This window comes from Coffea arabica, chromosome 6e, assembly GCF_036785885.1.
Source record: "Coffea arabica cultivar ET-39 chromosome 6e, Coffea Arabica ET-39 HiFi, whole genome shotgun sequence".
NCBI classification, from domain to species: Eukaryota; Viridiplantae; Streptophyta; class Magnoliopsida; order Gentianales; family Rubiaceae; genus Coffea; species Coffea arabica.
In genome coordinates, this window is record NC_092321.1 from 19,638,660 (window position 1) to 19,654,729 (window position 16,070).

Here is a 16,070-nt window from a genome sequence, read left to right on the forward strand (position 1 = left end):
AAGAGCTGGTGTCACACGAGGTGAAGCTGGAGCTGGAGGGAGGCGCGGCGAGGTCGCGCAGCTCAGAGGTGGAGAAAGGCGGAGATCTAGCGGCTGGCGGTGGGCCTGTTATGCGGCGCGCGATGGTGGCTTGGAGGCAGAGGCGTGCGAGTGAAAGGAAGAATTAGGGAAACAGAGGCAGCGAGGAAGAAGGAAGAAAGAAAAGAAAGAAGGGGAAATTTTTTTTTTTTTTTTATTGCACACTCAAATTTCAAAACTCGAATTGTGAGAACCAAAACTGAAGGTGTAAAACGGAAAATGTTTTTATTTTGAATTTTTTTTTTTTTTAGTTTTTAGGTCGTCAAACACCGCGCGGGCACGCCAAGATTAGAGAGCATCCACTGTCTTCGAGAGTCACCTTTCGCACTTTAACGCGTGCCCTCCTCGCGTGGGCACGCCAAGATTCTACTTTCTGCCGGCGTCGCGAGATGTTGAGAATTTACCAACATGGCACGGGCACGCCATGTTTTACAAACATCCTCTGCCCATGGGACTTGGACTTAGACGCTGAACGCGTGCCCTCCTCGCGTGGGCACGCCAAGATTACCTATCCTGATCAAAGTTAGAAAACATCAAGAGTGACTAGTACCCACGTGAGAAACGACCTAATTAAATAATTAAGCACTAAAACAACAAAATTAACAATTGGGGTGCCTCCTAAAAGCGCCTTTCTTTAACGTCTTTGGCTAGACGTTGTCCAAAACTTTGCTTAAACTAAGCAAATCGAGTCCTCTAAGTGCATCATCTCCACCCGCTCAATTGGAACACCTTCATAATATGGCTTGAAACGGTGACCATTCACTACAAATTTCTTCTCAGTTTTCAAACTTTGGATCTCGACTGCACCATAATGAAAGACATTAGTCATAACAAAAGGGCCAATCCAACGATAGCGTAATTTACCTGGAAATAATTTCAATTTGGAGTGGTACAGTAGAATTTTTTGCCCACACTCGAATGTCTTCCTTGAGATCTGTTGGTCATGAAAAATCTTATTCCTCTCCTTATAGATTACCGCATTCTCATAGGCTTCATTGCGAATCTCCTCCAACTCCTGTAACTGTAACTTTCTTTGGATTCCGCCCTCCTCAATATCCATATTGCATTGTTTTACCGTCCAAAATGCTCTATGCTCGAATTTCACTGGAAGATGGCAAGACTTACCAAATACCAACCTATAGGGAGACATCCCTATAGGTGTCTTGTAAGCGGTCCTGTATGCCCACAAAGTATCTTCCAACCTTGAACTCCAGTCCTTCCTATCAGGGCGGACCATTTTTCCAAAATAGACTTTATTTCCCTATTCGAGACTTTAGCCTGGCCATTGGTCTGTAGATGGTAGGAAGTGAAAACTTTATGAAGTACACCATATCTCCTGAACAAAGCAGCAATTGTCTTGTTGCAAAAATGCATCCCCCTATCACTCACAACTGCCCGTGGCATTCCAAATCGCACAAAAATGTTAGACTTTATGAAATCTGCAACCACCTTAGAATCATTAGTGCGGGTGGCTTTTGCTTCCACCCACTTCGAGACATAATCCACTGCTAGTAAAATGTATAAAAATTCACAAGAATTTGGGAAGGGACCCATGAAATCTATACCCTAAGTATCAAAAATTTCAATGAAAAGCATGGGCACCTGTGGCAGTTGATCCCTTCGGGATAAATTGCCTATCCTCTGACATTTATCACATGTCTTACAAAACACATAGGCATCCTTAAACAATGAAAGCCAATAAAATCCACTTTCTAAAACCTTATGAGCAGTTCTCCTGGGTCCAAAATGACGTCCACAGGCAAAAGTATGACAAAAAGCTAAAATCGATTGAAATTCCATTTCACTTACACATCTCCTCATCACCTGATCCGCACACCTCTTCCACAGGTACGGGTCATCCCAGATAAAATACTTGACGTCGCTCTTCAATTTATCCCTCTTCGATTTTGGCCAACCTGCAGGAAAATTATCGGTTACCAAATAATTGACCAGATCAGCATACCAAGGCAATTGAGAATTTAAAGAAAATAAATGCTTTTCAGGGAATGCATCCTTCAATGGTTCACTATCCTCTCCAACGGGGATACGACTCAAATGGTCGGCTACTAAATTCTCTGACCCTCTTTTATCCCTTATCTCCAGGTCAAATTCCTGTAGGAGCAATATCCACCGTATGAGTCTCGGTTTCGCATCTTTCTTGGTCATCAGGTATCTCAATGCTGCATGATCAGAAAATACAATCACTTTAGCACCTAACAAATATGACCTGAATTTTTCTAAAGCAAAAATAACTGCAAGAAACTCCTTCTCAGTGGTGGAGTAATTCAACTGGGCTCCATTCAGGGCGTGGGATGCATAATAGATGACGTAAGCTGCCTTTCCTACTCGCTGCCCCAATACAGCCCCTACAGCATGGTCACTGGCATCGCACATGATCTCAAATGGTAAATTCCAGTCAGGGGGCTGGATGATTGGAGGTGAGGTCAACAATTCCTTCAACTTGTCGAAGGCTCTCTCACACTTGTCATCAAACTCGAAAGCTACATCCTTTTGTAGAAGTTGGAACAACGGGGCTCCAATTTTTGAAAAATCCTTGATGAACCTTCGGTAAAAACCTGCATGTCCAAGAAAAGAACGCATCTCCATAAACATTTGCGGGGTAAGGTAATGCCGATATAATGTTTATTTTAGCCTTGTCAACCTCGATGCCCTTAGACGATACAACATGACCTAAGACTATCCCGTGGTCAACCATAAAATGACATTTTTCCCAATTAAGCACAAGATTAGTTTCTATACACCTTATCAGGATCAATTTCAGGTTATCTAGACATGTATCAAAACTAAAACCATACACACTGAAATCATCCATAAAAACTTCAATAATTTTCTCCACATATTCTGAAAAAATACTTACCATACACCTCTGGAACGTTGCAGGCGCATTGCACAACCCAAATGGCATTCGTCTATAGGCAAAGGTCCCGAACGGGCACGTGAATGTTGTCTTCTCTTGATCCTCTGAGGCAATTGCTATCTGAAAGTATCCTAAAAATCCATCCAAAAAACAATAGTAAGCCCTACAAGACAAACGTTCAACCATTTGGTCAATGAAAGGGAGAGGGAAATGGTCCTTTTTGGTGACGGCGTTTAGCCTACGGTAGTCTATACATTGCCTCCATCCAGTGGGCTTGCGCACTGGCACGAGTTCACCCATTTGGTTAGCTTCTACCGTCATTCCTGCCTTCTTTGGGACTACCTGGACCGGGCTCACCCACGGTTTGTCTGATATTACAAAAATGATCCCCACATCTAACAATTTTAAAATCTCTATCTTTACAACTTCCATCATGAGGGGGTTGAACCTCCTCTGAGCTTGCCGAACAGGTTTAGCATCCTCTTCCAGTCTAATCCGGTGCATACAGACGGCCGGGCTGATCCCCTTAATGTCTGCGATTGTCCAACCTATCGCCTCTTTATGCTCTCTAAGGACCCGGATCAGTTTCTCCTCTTGAATTTTTGACAATGCTGACGAAATAATCACCGAGAGTGTCTCATTGTCACCCAGATACGCATACTTCAGGTGCTCTGGTAGGGGCTTCAATTCCAAAACAGGTGCCTGTACCACAGATGGCAATACCCTCTGGTGAGGTTCGGGAATAAAAATAGGCAAGACTTCATACCTTTTTGTGGTGGTCGGCAATGAGTGTAATGCACCTACTGTGCATTTTAGATTCTCGCTCCACTCCACCTCAGGAGTTGTCTCCAACTCGAGGTGCTTGGTTAAAGCCACCTTCAACTCATCCCTGCCAACAGTTTCAAACACTTCCTGCACTACAGGGTCAATAGTATTCACAGAGAAAACTGAGTTAAGTTGGAGTTTGAGGGATATTTCATGGTATCGAAGATATTAAAATACACAATTTTCCCATCAAACTCCATGGATAAGGTACCCTTATTAACATCAATTTTTGTTTGTGCTGTACTCATAAAGGGTCTACCTAACAACAAAGGTGATGGATCGGGGGAGTGATCATCATCCATATCAAGTACATAAAAATCAGCTGGAAACACCAAATCATTAACTTTTACCAATACATCTTCAACCAACCCATCAGGATATGCATTAGTTCGGTCAGCTAATTTAATGATTATTCCAGTTTCTTTTAATGGACCTATTTTCAGAGAAGCATAGATAGATTTAGGCATGACATTAATTGATGCTCCCAAATCCAACATGGCCCTTCGAATCACAGTATTACCTATCCTACAGGGGATAGTAAACATACCTGGGTCCCCGCACTTGGGTGGAAGCTTCCTCTGCAGGACCGCTGACACATTCTCCCCAACAATGATCCTTTCATCTCCTCTCAATCGCCTTCGGTTGACACACAAGTCCCTTAGAAATTTGGCATATTTTGGTACTTGTTTGATGGCGTCTAAGAGGGGAATATTTATCTCTACCTTGCGAAACATCTCCAAAATCTTCTTCTCCTTATCCTGCTTCTTCGATTTTTCCAACCTGCTAGGGAAAGGAGGTGGGTTAGTTTTAACTGTAATTATTGGGTCTGGAAGTACCTTTGGATCTGCACCATTGCTGTCCTCCCTCTCAAGCTCATTTTCAATCTTTTCCTCATCCTTATCCTTAGGGATCACAAGTTCAGGCCCCTGAATTTTCTTCCCGCTCCTTAGAGTCATTGCGCTCACGTTCTTCGGATTTAATTCGGGCTGAGACTGCAATTTACCTTGGTTTTGGGAATCCAAACGGTTAATTGTTGTGGCCATTTGACTTATCTGATTCCTTATGTCCTGCATTTCGGAGTCCGTCCTTTGCTGATTTTGCATAATGGTTGCCTCCGTCCTTTGCTGATTTTGTGTCATGGTTGCCATCATTTGTTTCATCATCTCCTCCAAAGATGGGCCAGAGCTCTGGGGCGGAGGTGGTCGAGGTTGGTATTGCTGCTGGTACCCTGGTTGCTTATTTGGCACGAAGTTAGACTGCCTGTTCGGTGCAAAGTTGGGCTGCCTATTTCCTCCATAACTGAGGTTGGGATGATCTCTCCACCCGGGGTTGTGGGTATTTGAGTAAGGGTCGTACTGCTTTCTTGGCGCGGGCGGGTGGCCAGTCATGTTCACCTGTTCTGCAGTTTCTTCCTGAAGCATTGGGCACATGTCTGCAGAGTGATCCATACCAGTGCAAATCCCACACACTCTGGCCTGAGATGCATTCCCTACAGCCAGTTGCCTAACAAACGAGGTCAACGCAGTTAGCTGCTGCTGCATAGAGAATGTCTCTATCTCATTCACCTTACGTATTGGGACGTCCTCTCTCGAACTGAATTGTTGTGAATTCTCTGCCATCCCCTCTATTAACTCCCGTGCTTCCTAAGGGGTTTTGTTCACCAGTGCCCCTCCACTTGCAGCATCAATTATGCTCCTGTCTCTGAAAAGGAGCCCCTCATAAAAATACTGTATGAGCAACTGCTCACTTATTTGGTGTTGGGGGCACATTTTGCACAACTTCTTGAACCGTTCCCAATACTCATAGAGTGACTCCCCTGGGTGCTGCTTGATCCCGCAAATTTCTTTCCTTAGACTCGCAGCCCTGGATGCAGGAAAATATTTATCTAAAAATTTTTTCTTCAATTGGTCCCACGTGGTGATGCTACCTGGTGGTAGGTAGTATAACTAGTCCTTTGCAGAGTCCTTCAAGGAAAAGGGAAATGCCCTCATTTTTATCTGCTCTTCTGTAATGCCCAGGGGCTTCATACTATTGCACACGACATCAAATTCCTGTAGATGCTTATACGGCTCCTCACCTGGTAAACCATGAAAAGAGGGTAAAAGAGAAATCAGACCAGATTTTAACTCGAATGAAGTGTTTTCACTCAAACTCGGGAAAGTAATGCACAAAGGCTGCTGATTTAAATTAGGGGCAGCCAACTCCCTTAATGTTCGTGCATTAGCCATGGGGATTTCTTCTTGCTCCGAGTCACTCGAAGTGTCACCAAATGAATCTGTTGGTTCAACTCCTGACTCAGGTCTCTGAGATGTAGCACTGGAGTGCTCCTCTCTGAGCTGTCTGGTTTCCTTTCTCGTTTTACGCGCGGTCTTCTCTACTTCAGGGTCAAAAATTAAATCACCTGTACGAGAAGACCGACAATTAGGCTTTATTGTTTTTCTCAATTCAGCCCCACAATCACACACAAGTAATGTTACTAACATAACCCTTCAATTAGACTCCAAAATCATCCAATTACAACACAAGTGTGATAATACAATCGGAAATCAGTTTTAAAGACAAAAAGCTAAATAGCAGATTTGACATCTTATAGTATTTCGGTCACAAATGGAACTACGCTTATCGGATTGAGGCACACTTTATACCGATTCGAAGCTAAGACAAAGGGCTAAAACATGTATGAAGATAACTCAACCCAGTTCATAGTTGATCTAGGTCGAATTTACAAATTACAGAACCCGAAGTTCTTGATCAGTCGGGTTGTCAGTACTGAATTCAAATGGCAATAACTCAACCTACACAATTCCAATTGAAGCTTTTTCAGATGCGTTGGAAAACTGAAACATAGGGCTAAAACTTTTGTATTTTGGTCAAAGGCTGATTTGATACGGATCAAGGCGAAAAATGAAGTCAGAAATGGGAAATCTCGAAACTGTCCATGAAATGAGGCTTTTGGCAGTCAGGGGTATTTCGGTCTTTTTACATGCTACCGTACTCCAATTGAGCTGAAATTTTATAGGAAGCTATATCACACCATTTTCTACAACTTTTATGTTTTGACCTAAGCCTGATTCGGCCTCTAGCATACACGAATAAAGCTGGTCAGAACAGAGCAGTTTCAATTCTTAAATCTGGAATTTAATGCATTCAAGGTATAAACTTCACATTTCTAACTTGAACCACTACTTCAATTTCCTATACAATATTATAGATATCATATGCTCTCTAAACAACAAGGAATACAACTGAACAACTCAAAATCCACTATATCCATCAAAACTACCAAAAGGCTATCATTTACCACAAATATAAGTTGTTATCCACACTTAATCAAGTTTAAGGAAGAGATAAAGGAAAGGCAACCATGTACCTCTCTAAGATGCTTGCAAGAGAAATCCTTCACCTTTCCTTTCCAAACTTTAGCACCACAAGCTTCCTAAACTCCCAATTTAGAAGGTAATCAGTTTAGATTTTCGGTTTTCTCTCAACTAAGTTAGAAATCAAGATGAAATGAAGTGATCTTTCTCTCTTGTTTTCTTTCCTTAAGTCTCGACTGGAATGGCAGAAATGAAGAGCAAAAGAAGTGTATTTTGTGATAAATATGAAAGAAATTGGTTGGTCAACAACCTTGGGATGCTCACCACTTGTCGCCTCAAGATTGCATCTTGAATTTTTCTTCTTTCTCCTTTCTTTTTTTGGTCAAGAATTTCGGCTCTCTCTCTTGGCTGATTAGGGATGATATTTTGGTACTAATGACAATGAGATTAAGTTAATAAAGTGGTGGTCAAGTGGTGTGTTCAATCGGTAGTGAACGGTACACGTCGGTTCACACCGTTTTTCCTTACCTTGCACGTACTAGGATTTTCACTTATAATTCACTCCCCTATTATTAATACTTCTAATCATACACTTTTTATTATGTAAAACTCATTCTTAATCATCAAATTTAGTACACACTTCGCACCGATTACTCACACTATGAAAAGACGTAAAACCCTAGTTTATCTTAACGATGAAAGAAAAGAAGAAACCCTTGCTTCTATGATTATTTGTAGCTATTGGGGAAGTGAATGTGTAGTAAAGTTACTGTAAAGTAATAAATTTCAAATTAAAGGAAATTTTAAGAAAAATATAAGGGATTTTACAAGTCCTCACATGCATCAGAATTTAACTGGACATAACCCACAGCCAATGTCAACCATGTAACAAGCATGGCTCACATCAATGGAACCTTTGTAATGCTGAAACATCAAACTAAATCAATGTCCTGATCATCTTTCACTTGACTTGGCTAAAGCATAAGAGAAGAGCCAAGCAATGCTGTAAATTGATTGATTTTAAGTATAACATTAGAGGGCTAAAATAATAATAGGTAATATTTATATAAGTGGGGCTTTTACATCCAATAATAAATATAAGATTAAATGCAAAGTCATAAATGCGAGAAAGAAGGAAAAAAATAGAAGTGCGAAAAAATGAAAACAATTTACAACAACCAATATGAACTTTTCATGACCTAAAATATTAAAGTATGAAAATAAATGTTGAAGTACAAGGAAAGCATTAATGGATGAACGTAAAAGAAGTTTATGAAAATTGCAATAGAATGAATGAAGGGTAACTTACTAGAAAGGGGAAGAGCAGGGAAGTGAAACTAAACTTAAAACAGAAGCATTAAAGATGAGAGAAACATTTTTGTTTAGGAAAGGGAGAGAAAGTTGTGTTTAAATCCGTATGAACCAAAGAGTTGTGAAATATTGAAATTTAATTAAAAGGAAGAGACTTATTAGTGAACTAAGAGTGTTTTGGGAAGTTGGTCTTGGACACATTTTAAAAAAAAGAACATAGTAATTATTATAACATAGATACCTGATAGGGCATCGAACCTGTGCAATAATAAAAATAGAACCTAACCACCACTAAAAGCAGTCAATAATTAATCCTAGGTACTGGAGCAGGGACTCTAGGTGTGCAATGGGTTACTTGATTCACCCTGTTCCCGAAGAGTTTGCTTAATCCGATATACCAGAATTAATTAGTTGGCAAAAATTACTAAATAGTAGACAGTGGCAAGTAGGATCGTCTCCTCAGGGACTGGGGATATTTGTCTCTTTTAAATTCCAATTGGTAAGGGGGGATTTCACCAGAATGAAGCTAAAAGCAATTAAACAATTCAACTAAAACTAAATAATTAACTAGCACGAATATAGCAGGAATTAAATCAAGAATAAATAAATCCTAGCCAAGGATGCAACTACTCAGGCACAGTCCATTTATCCGATCATTGATGCAAGAGAGGTTCACTTAATTTATTAATAGACTAGTTATAGCCATCGAGGAGCTCTAATGACCAATTTTTCCTTAATTTATAGATGACCAAGGTACGACCATTAATCACCCCTAACCAGAAAAGTATTCCTAGGTACGACCGTAGGAATTAATTTTTCAATTGCATTAATAGCCAGAAAAACCTAGCCCTAATCAATAACACGCTATGAGGGTTATTTAAATTAGATTGCACGTTTCCCTAATGTGTAAACACACCAGTTGCCACTAATATTAATCAATCAAACAATTACGGATTTAATTGACTAAATTGGCACGAGATTAATAAATCACATTGAATATCGGGCCCTTGAGATCCAAGTAATAAAATAATCCCATGAAAATACAAGCAGGCAACGTGCAAATATTAATAAATTAAGGAGCGCGTGAAAACTAATTAGATCTCACAGATTTTCGGGACTGCGCCGTCGAGTTGACCCTTGACTAGATGGAAGACTGAGCCACGCCGCATAATTAAATCACCACACGAGTTAATAAATTGCGAAGGCATTGTTTTTTACTAGAAAGTAAGGAATAAAGTATGTTTTTCCCGTTGGGGAATATTGTCGAACACCTGGCGTGCGTCAGAGGCCAGTCAGAGAAGGAAAACTAAAAACTAAACTAAAAGCTAAAACTAAAAGCCGTCTAAAAAGGATCTCCTTTTGCTTCTGTACGTCTTCCCTTAAAAAGCCAAAAGAAAGAAGCCTAAAAGCTATTTCCTGTGATCCCCACACATGTGGACAAAGTCTCCAAATTACTTCTTGGTCCAAGTCTCTCTACGTTGCTTTCTTTGAAAGGCCAAAATGACTAAATGCCTTTCACTAGCTTGTGGTCCCCACCAATTCAAGAGTCCAAGGTCCTTAGGAGTCTCCATTTTCCCATAAAAGTCCCTCCTTTTTGGTAATTTTCTGCTTTGTTCCTGAAATTAAGTCCCAATACCAAATATAAGTAAATATTAATAATTAAAACAATATTTGGCAAGAATAAAAGGGGAAATTAACAACAAAATTACTAACAATTAACACCCTATCAATACCAAGAAGAAAATGAATGGTAGATAAAAAAAAAATGCAAGGTACAATTTGTCAGCATTGGATACAAGTCCAATCATAGAGGCTACTTACATAGGTCAATTAGGAGGAAATTTAGTGACTAAGGTTTAAGTAAAAAACAATGGATAGGAGCAAGAATAGAAAAATGGCTTTTCCCAGTCATTTGGCCCTTTAAAAGATTCGATGAGATTTAAATAAAAATAAAAATAAAGAATAGGAGCAAAAATAGACAATTAAGTAAGCATAGAAACCTATTGCCAAGTGCGACAAAAATAAACTGGAAAGCAATTTCTAGTAATGCATAATGTAGTAGGTGTGGCGACCCCACTTCCCCCTAAGGCGAACCAAAGGGTTGGCGGGCCGTCTGCCCAGCTCTCGCCAGGACTCACGCAAGCATTCTAACCTAAAATCCTCCGACAAATAACCCAAGCTATTAAAAAAAATGAATCCTCCGAAATAAATCGATTTCTATCACCACATTAATTTCAAAGATAACAGTATAAAAATTTGCCAATCGACGGCTCTTAAACAACTCACGCGTCACTCGCAAGGATTAAGGACAGATAATGCCAAAACAAACATACAAATTAAGTATTAGAATTAGAGATTACACTTTTCCAGCTTCAAGTGACAATCCAAAATGAAAATACAAAGCTTAGCTTAGAATTCATTACACTCCGAAAATTACAGTCAAATTGTTCAAGTACAACCATAGGAAATATAACTGCGCAAACACTCTCAATCTTCACCTCCTGTAAGGAAAACAAACAAACGTGGGGTGAGCTAAAACTCAGTGGTGCCCCAAGACATGCAGTCACGCAAATTAAACAACGAGTAATAACATAAACAAGTTTAACAAATAGGAAAGCGTTTAACAGCACAAGGTAGGATACAGGGGCTCTCAGGAGCCATTTTCCTCGCTGGATCACCATTTATCGTAGTTGACCCTCCGTCAACTCTCACTACCTAAAATCCATGTAGACCACCTTATTTTGATACCTAACCCGTCACCATTCATACCCCGGTCCCGGGCCCGCTCGCCGACTAAGGACGTAGTATACTCAAGATACACCCGTCACGGTAGTTGGATACAGAAGTCGAGGGATTCACCCAACGACGCAACTACATTTAGATTTATGGTAGTTGGATACAGAAGTCAAGGGATTCACCCAACGACGCAACTACATTTAGATTTATGGTAGTTGGATACAGAAGTCGAGGGATTCACCCAACGACGCAACTACATTTAGATTTAAAGATTCAGGAGAAAATGATTCGCACAAGTCACCACTCGAACGGCCAGTGCGATGAAGTACACACTGCACACTTCGATGGATCGAAAGCCAGTTTTGTAATCATCACTCATCAAGTCTAGAAAGCACTTAATTCAAGTAGGAAATGAACAGGCAGGGACACTCACCAAGAGTGGAGCTCAGATTTCGGGTTGGGGATCGAATTCCGCGTCCTCGCGATACCCTAAAACCAAATTTTGAAACTATAAGTTTCTATCCAGTTTTTAAGCTTATTCGTATAAGGATTTATTTAATATAATACTAGTTTACTTTCTCAAGAGATTTCAAAAAGCTATTTAGATTGGAGCTTGACGAAAGTAGTAAAAGTGTTTTCTTATTATATCCTTAGAGAAGGTAACTAGTATTACTTACTAGAAACAAGTCGACAAACTTCTCAAAAACAAAGTTGGAAGGTTACTTTGAACATTTCTCTAAAACTACGGCTTTTGCAAAAACTATCCTTAAACACTATTTTTTTTTTCTAGAATAGGGTTTCTTGCCGAGCAAGTCTCCCAAGTTTTTCGCTAAAGTTGGTAAAGGTCGTATTTTGAAACGTTCCTATGGTTAACAATCTAAGTGCAAAGCTTAAGGAAAGAAAAGGATTAAAATAAGACTTAGAGTTTCCAAAAGCTATATAACTTATTTTCTAGAGCTATCACGGCTAGTTTGAGCTGAAGGAAATTATCGAGTTGGAAAGTTTTAGGTACAACACTAGGTATAGAGTTTTATAATATAATTCTAGCTGGAAAATATTTTTGGTTAATTTTGAACGCAGCTACTCGAGTTCGCAAGGTCGATATAATTTTCCCCGCTCCAATCCCGTTTCGAAATCATAATATGGCTCAAAATATAGCAAGAATCACATAGCAAATTACTAGGCTTCGTCAATCATTAGCCCTAGTTTTCAACAATTGCACTTCCGAATAAAATAAAATAGTCAACCACGGCTTCATCAATCATTAGCACTTGGTTTCAGCAAACCCAACACAAGCAAATAAAATAAAAGTGGAGTTCCAAGACATTCTATCATCCATTAGTACTTTATAAAATTATTCAAATGGCCAAGGGCTTCATCAATCATTAGCCCTTAGCACCTAACCAGAAATTTTTGTAACAACCAAACTAACATTTCAAAGGATTAAATTTACTAGCAGGTATTTAAAACCAAAGACCACATTTGCAGCAGCCTCCTACTCAAGTATTTGGTCCAAAGCCAAGAAATTTCATTCATGATATCACATTGTCACCCCAAAATTCAAATGCATGACCATCTCAAGGTATTATAAAGCAAATTCCAAAGTAGTACAATTTTTCCACAGCCCCAAAATATATAAAGAAATCAATACGTAACTCTTTATCCCACAAGACCAAGGTTGGAAAATTTTCCAGCTTATCCACAGCTACACTTTACTTATTTCCAAAATTGAATTCCCACGATATCAAATGATTCATTGCCAAACAGATTCACAGGCTACTTGTGCATTTAGTCATGCATTTCGAGTTCCTAACATCCCAAAAATAATTCAAAAATCTATCTAGCAAGCCACGGATGAATCTTGTATGAAAGAATTTTCTGTTTTCACTTTATTTGCTCAGGTGAAGTAGGCGATTATACTCTCACTTTCTCATGCCATTGCTTAGCCAAACCATGCACAATTACCGTTCAGAAGTTGAAGTTAAGCCACTGTTATAATCTTCAAAGTTTCCAGGTTCAAGTTAACGGTAATTCACAAAGGAATTCCAGCAATAGCAATGATTCCAAAACAGAATTTTTCTTTGGTTAAAACAGGATTTTTGGTACTCTATTAGATCTTGAAAACATGTAGCTAGCTAGTAAAGATTTCCAAATCAAATCCAGGTTCATACTATAACTGTATTCATCAAACACAAATCCAGGATTTATATCAACTAAGCTCGGATGATAGTTTATGAAATAATTTTCTGTTTTCATTTTTATTTTCCTGGTTAGCCAAGCTACAATACCTTATGCAAACTTCAATTAACATGTTGTTAACTAGTTAATCATATACATTATCTCATAAAATCCCCATAATCACAGATTTAGAACTAAAAATCCAATTCCAGGTCTCAGAAATTTTCAGTTCATTCCAATTCACAAATCCAGAATTTTTTTCCAAGTTCCTAGCTTTATTGTCCAATAGTGTAACTCAACATGCAGGCCCTTAAGCATTTTATCTTCCCTTAGTTAGTTAAGATAATAACCACAGCTCATCAAAATTAGGCTAATTAAGCAAATCAGTCCTTAGTCATGCTCGGCAGAAGATTGACATCAAACCAGAATTTCTTAGGTTCTTTAATACATCAATTAACTTCATAGAATTAACATGCAGGGTCTTAGACATCATGAACATTGAGTTTCACTCGGCTACTTACACTTGAGAGCTCAAGTGATCACAAGCAAACAGAATTTCAGTTGCATTTCCATACCATTCTTCTCGGCAGAATCATGCACAACCAAAACAGAATTGCTAAGCTTCTTAGTTCATCATCCGACATTATCTTCAGTTAAAGCTTTTTACTTTGCCCTTAATTCACACATGCACAATTTCTGAGTTAATTAGCTAACAAGTCAGTCCAGAAAATTCAGCTCGGCAGCATCAACACTTTCATAAATCCAGAAATTGTGGGACTACACTCGGTGCTTGTATGAAAAAAAATTTCTGTTTTCATCTCTTATTTTCCAGATTAATCCAGGCTAATTAATTTCATGCATGACACTAATCATAATAATCATCCAAGGTTCGATTAGTTAATCACCTACACCTGCTCAAATCATTTCCAGAAGACGCACTGAGGCTGCAATCCCAAATCAGCCACTCGGCAGGGACATCTAACCGAAACAGAAAATTTTTCTAATATCTTAAGTTCATCATCCGAACACTTAGATTGACATGCATGACCTTGAACATCATGTTTAGTGTTAAGTAACCATATATATGAGCTCAGATTATCTCAGAGAAATAAAATTAAAGTTGCATTTCTAATTCAGCTACTCGGCAGTCCGAAATCAAGATTTCCAGAATTTTAGTCAATCATCCCCGGTGGCCTGAATGTGGCCAGATTTTAAGTCCATTAAATCTTCTCTAACTTATCCTTGTTCACTCGACAAATGCAAGGCTTAAACAACCTCTAGTCAGTTTAAATGGAGCTCAGGAATCACCTCACAGCAAGCTAAGTTCTCGGACAGAATGTTTGAAAGGTTCTCCTTCCTCACGGCTCTCACGCACGAAGCAGGTTCTGGTTGCAGCTGGTGGTTGTTGGTTTAACGAAGATGGTGATGGTCAGCAGCTCCTACGCCCTCCACTAGCTCTCCCCTTTCTTTCCTCTAACTCACGAACAGCGATGGTAGATGTGTAGCTCGCCCTCTCGCTTCCTCTCGGTCGATGATAACAAGGAAATGGTGGGGTGTTATCTGTTGTAGGGGTTGAGCAGAGGTTATGGGGTGAGATTGTGGAATGGTGCTGCGGTTTTTTTGAGAGTGGTTGAGTGTCGGCAGAGATGGTGTGCTGCAGTGGTGAAGGTTGTGGTTGGTCAGCTAGGGTGGTGGTGTGTTGAAGTGGTGAAGGTTGGGGTTGGCCGGCTGGAATGGTGAAGCTGCGGTTGGCCGAATGGAGTGGCTTGTGATCATGGTGTCCGGGAGTTGTTTGACTGCCTGGAATGGTTGTGGCCGTGGGGTAATTGTGTGCCATTGTGAGGGTAGATTAGTCCTTTCACTACTTCTCCAATTAGCCACTTAAGTCCTTGGTTTAAACTTAGCCCCAAAATTGCCCCCAAAAGTGATTTGAACGCCTAATTGTTTCGCTAATCTTGCAAGACTTTGGTTATCGAAATTTTATGTCCTAAATATGGTTAGAGTAATTGTATTATTTTTATCTAGAATTTATTGATTACAAATTAGTATTGAGATTCCTTTAACGCTTAACAATCTTGTTAAACTATTAAAATCAAGTTTGAACTATATATATAAATCTAACATTTTATGTTAATACGAAAAAATTTAATCTAGTTCTAAAAATCTTAACTTAGTTTAGCGAAACCAAGGAATTTCATATCTTAGAAAAATTATATAAATTTTCACATAAACGTGTTTTTACGTACTTAATTGCATTCAAGTAAAAATAGTGCTAGGAATTATTAAAGAATAAAAGAAGTGCAAAAGACATACGAAATATTATTTATATAGGCATTTTCAGGGTTCTCACATCCTCCCCTCCTTACAAAGAATTTTGTCCTCAAAATTTACACATTCTGGGTAAATAAATCGGGATACTTTTTCTGCATTTCTTCTTCTAACTCCCAAGTTGCTTCCTCGAGTCCATGATTTTTCCACAAAATCCTCACCAGAGGAATTTTCTTATTTTTCAGTTCCTTCATTTCTCTTTCCAAAATCCTGACCGGTCCTTCTTCATATGTTAACGTCTCATCCACTTCAATTCCTTCCAATGGCAGTATGTGACTTGGATCAGAATAATATTTCCTAAGCATGGAAACATGAAATACATCGTGAATCTTGGCCATGCTTACAGGCAACTTCAATTGATACGCTACTATCCCAATTCTTTTCAAAATTTCGAAAGGTCCGATATACCTTGGTTTCAG

At 39.3% G+C, this 16,070-nt stretch overlaps 2 protein-coding genes across 2 annotated transcripts; both read right to left on the reverse strand.

Annotated features, from left to right (window-relative positions):
* Positions 1 to 748: 748 nt before the first annotated feature.
* On the reverse strand, positions 749 to 1,315 carry LOC113696543 (uncharacterized). Its single transcript, XM_027215947.1, has 2 exons — positions 943 to 1,315; positions 749 to 879 (listed from the first exon to the last, which is right to left on the reverse strand). The coding sequence occupies exons 1-2, from the start codon at positions 1,313 to 1,315 to the stop codon at positions 749 to 751; spliced, it is 504 nt and encodes a 167-aa protein (XP_027071748.1).
* Positions 1,316 to 1,644: 329 nt separating this feature from the next.
* LOC113696544 (uncharacterized) lies at positions 1,645 to 5,400 on the reverse strand. The gene is made up of 4 exons (XM_027215948.2): positions 4,329 to 5,400; positions 3,993 to 4,214; positions 2,957 to 3,873; positions 1,645 to 2,586 (listed from the first exon to the last, which is right to left on the reverse strand). Exons 1-4 carry the CDS (start codon positions 5,398 to 5,400, stop codon positions 1,645 to 1,647), a joined length of 3,153 nt encoding a protein of 1,050 aa, XP_027071749.2.
* Positions 5,401 to 16,070: the final 10,670 nt, after the last annotated feature.

What these genes read in the sequence shown, in the direction of transcription:
- LOC113696543 (XM_027215947.1), bottom strand. Translation starts at nt 1,315, where the DNA reads ATGGTCCGCCCTGATAGGAAGGACTGGAGTTCAAGGTTGGAAGATACT. An exon ending in CAAATTGAAATTATTTCCAG is followed by an intron (nt 880 to 942) that starts GTAAATTACGCT and finishes ATTATGGTGCAG; the next exon opens with TCGAGATCCAAAGTTTGAAA.
- LOC113696544 (XM_027215948.2), bottom strand. Translation starts at nt 5,400, where the DNA reads ATGGCAGAGAATTCACAACAATTCAGTTCGAGAGAGGACGTCCCAATA. An exon ending in ACCCAAGTGCGGGGACCCAG is followed by an intron (nt 4,215 to 4,328) that starts GTATGTTTACTA and finishes CTCTGAAAATAG; the next exon opens with GTCCATTAAAAGAAACTGGA. An exon ending in CAACGTTCCAGAGGTGTATG is followed by an intron (nt 2,587 to 2,956) that starts GTAAGTATTTTT and finishes CTTCTACAAAAG; the next exon opens with GATGTAGCTTTCGAGTTTGA.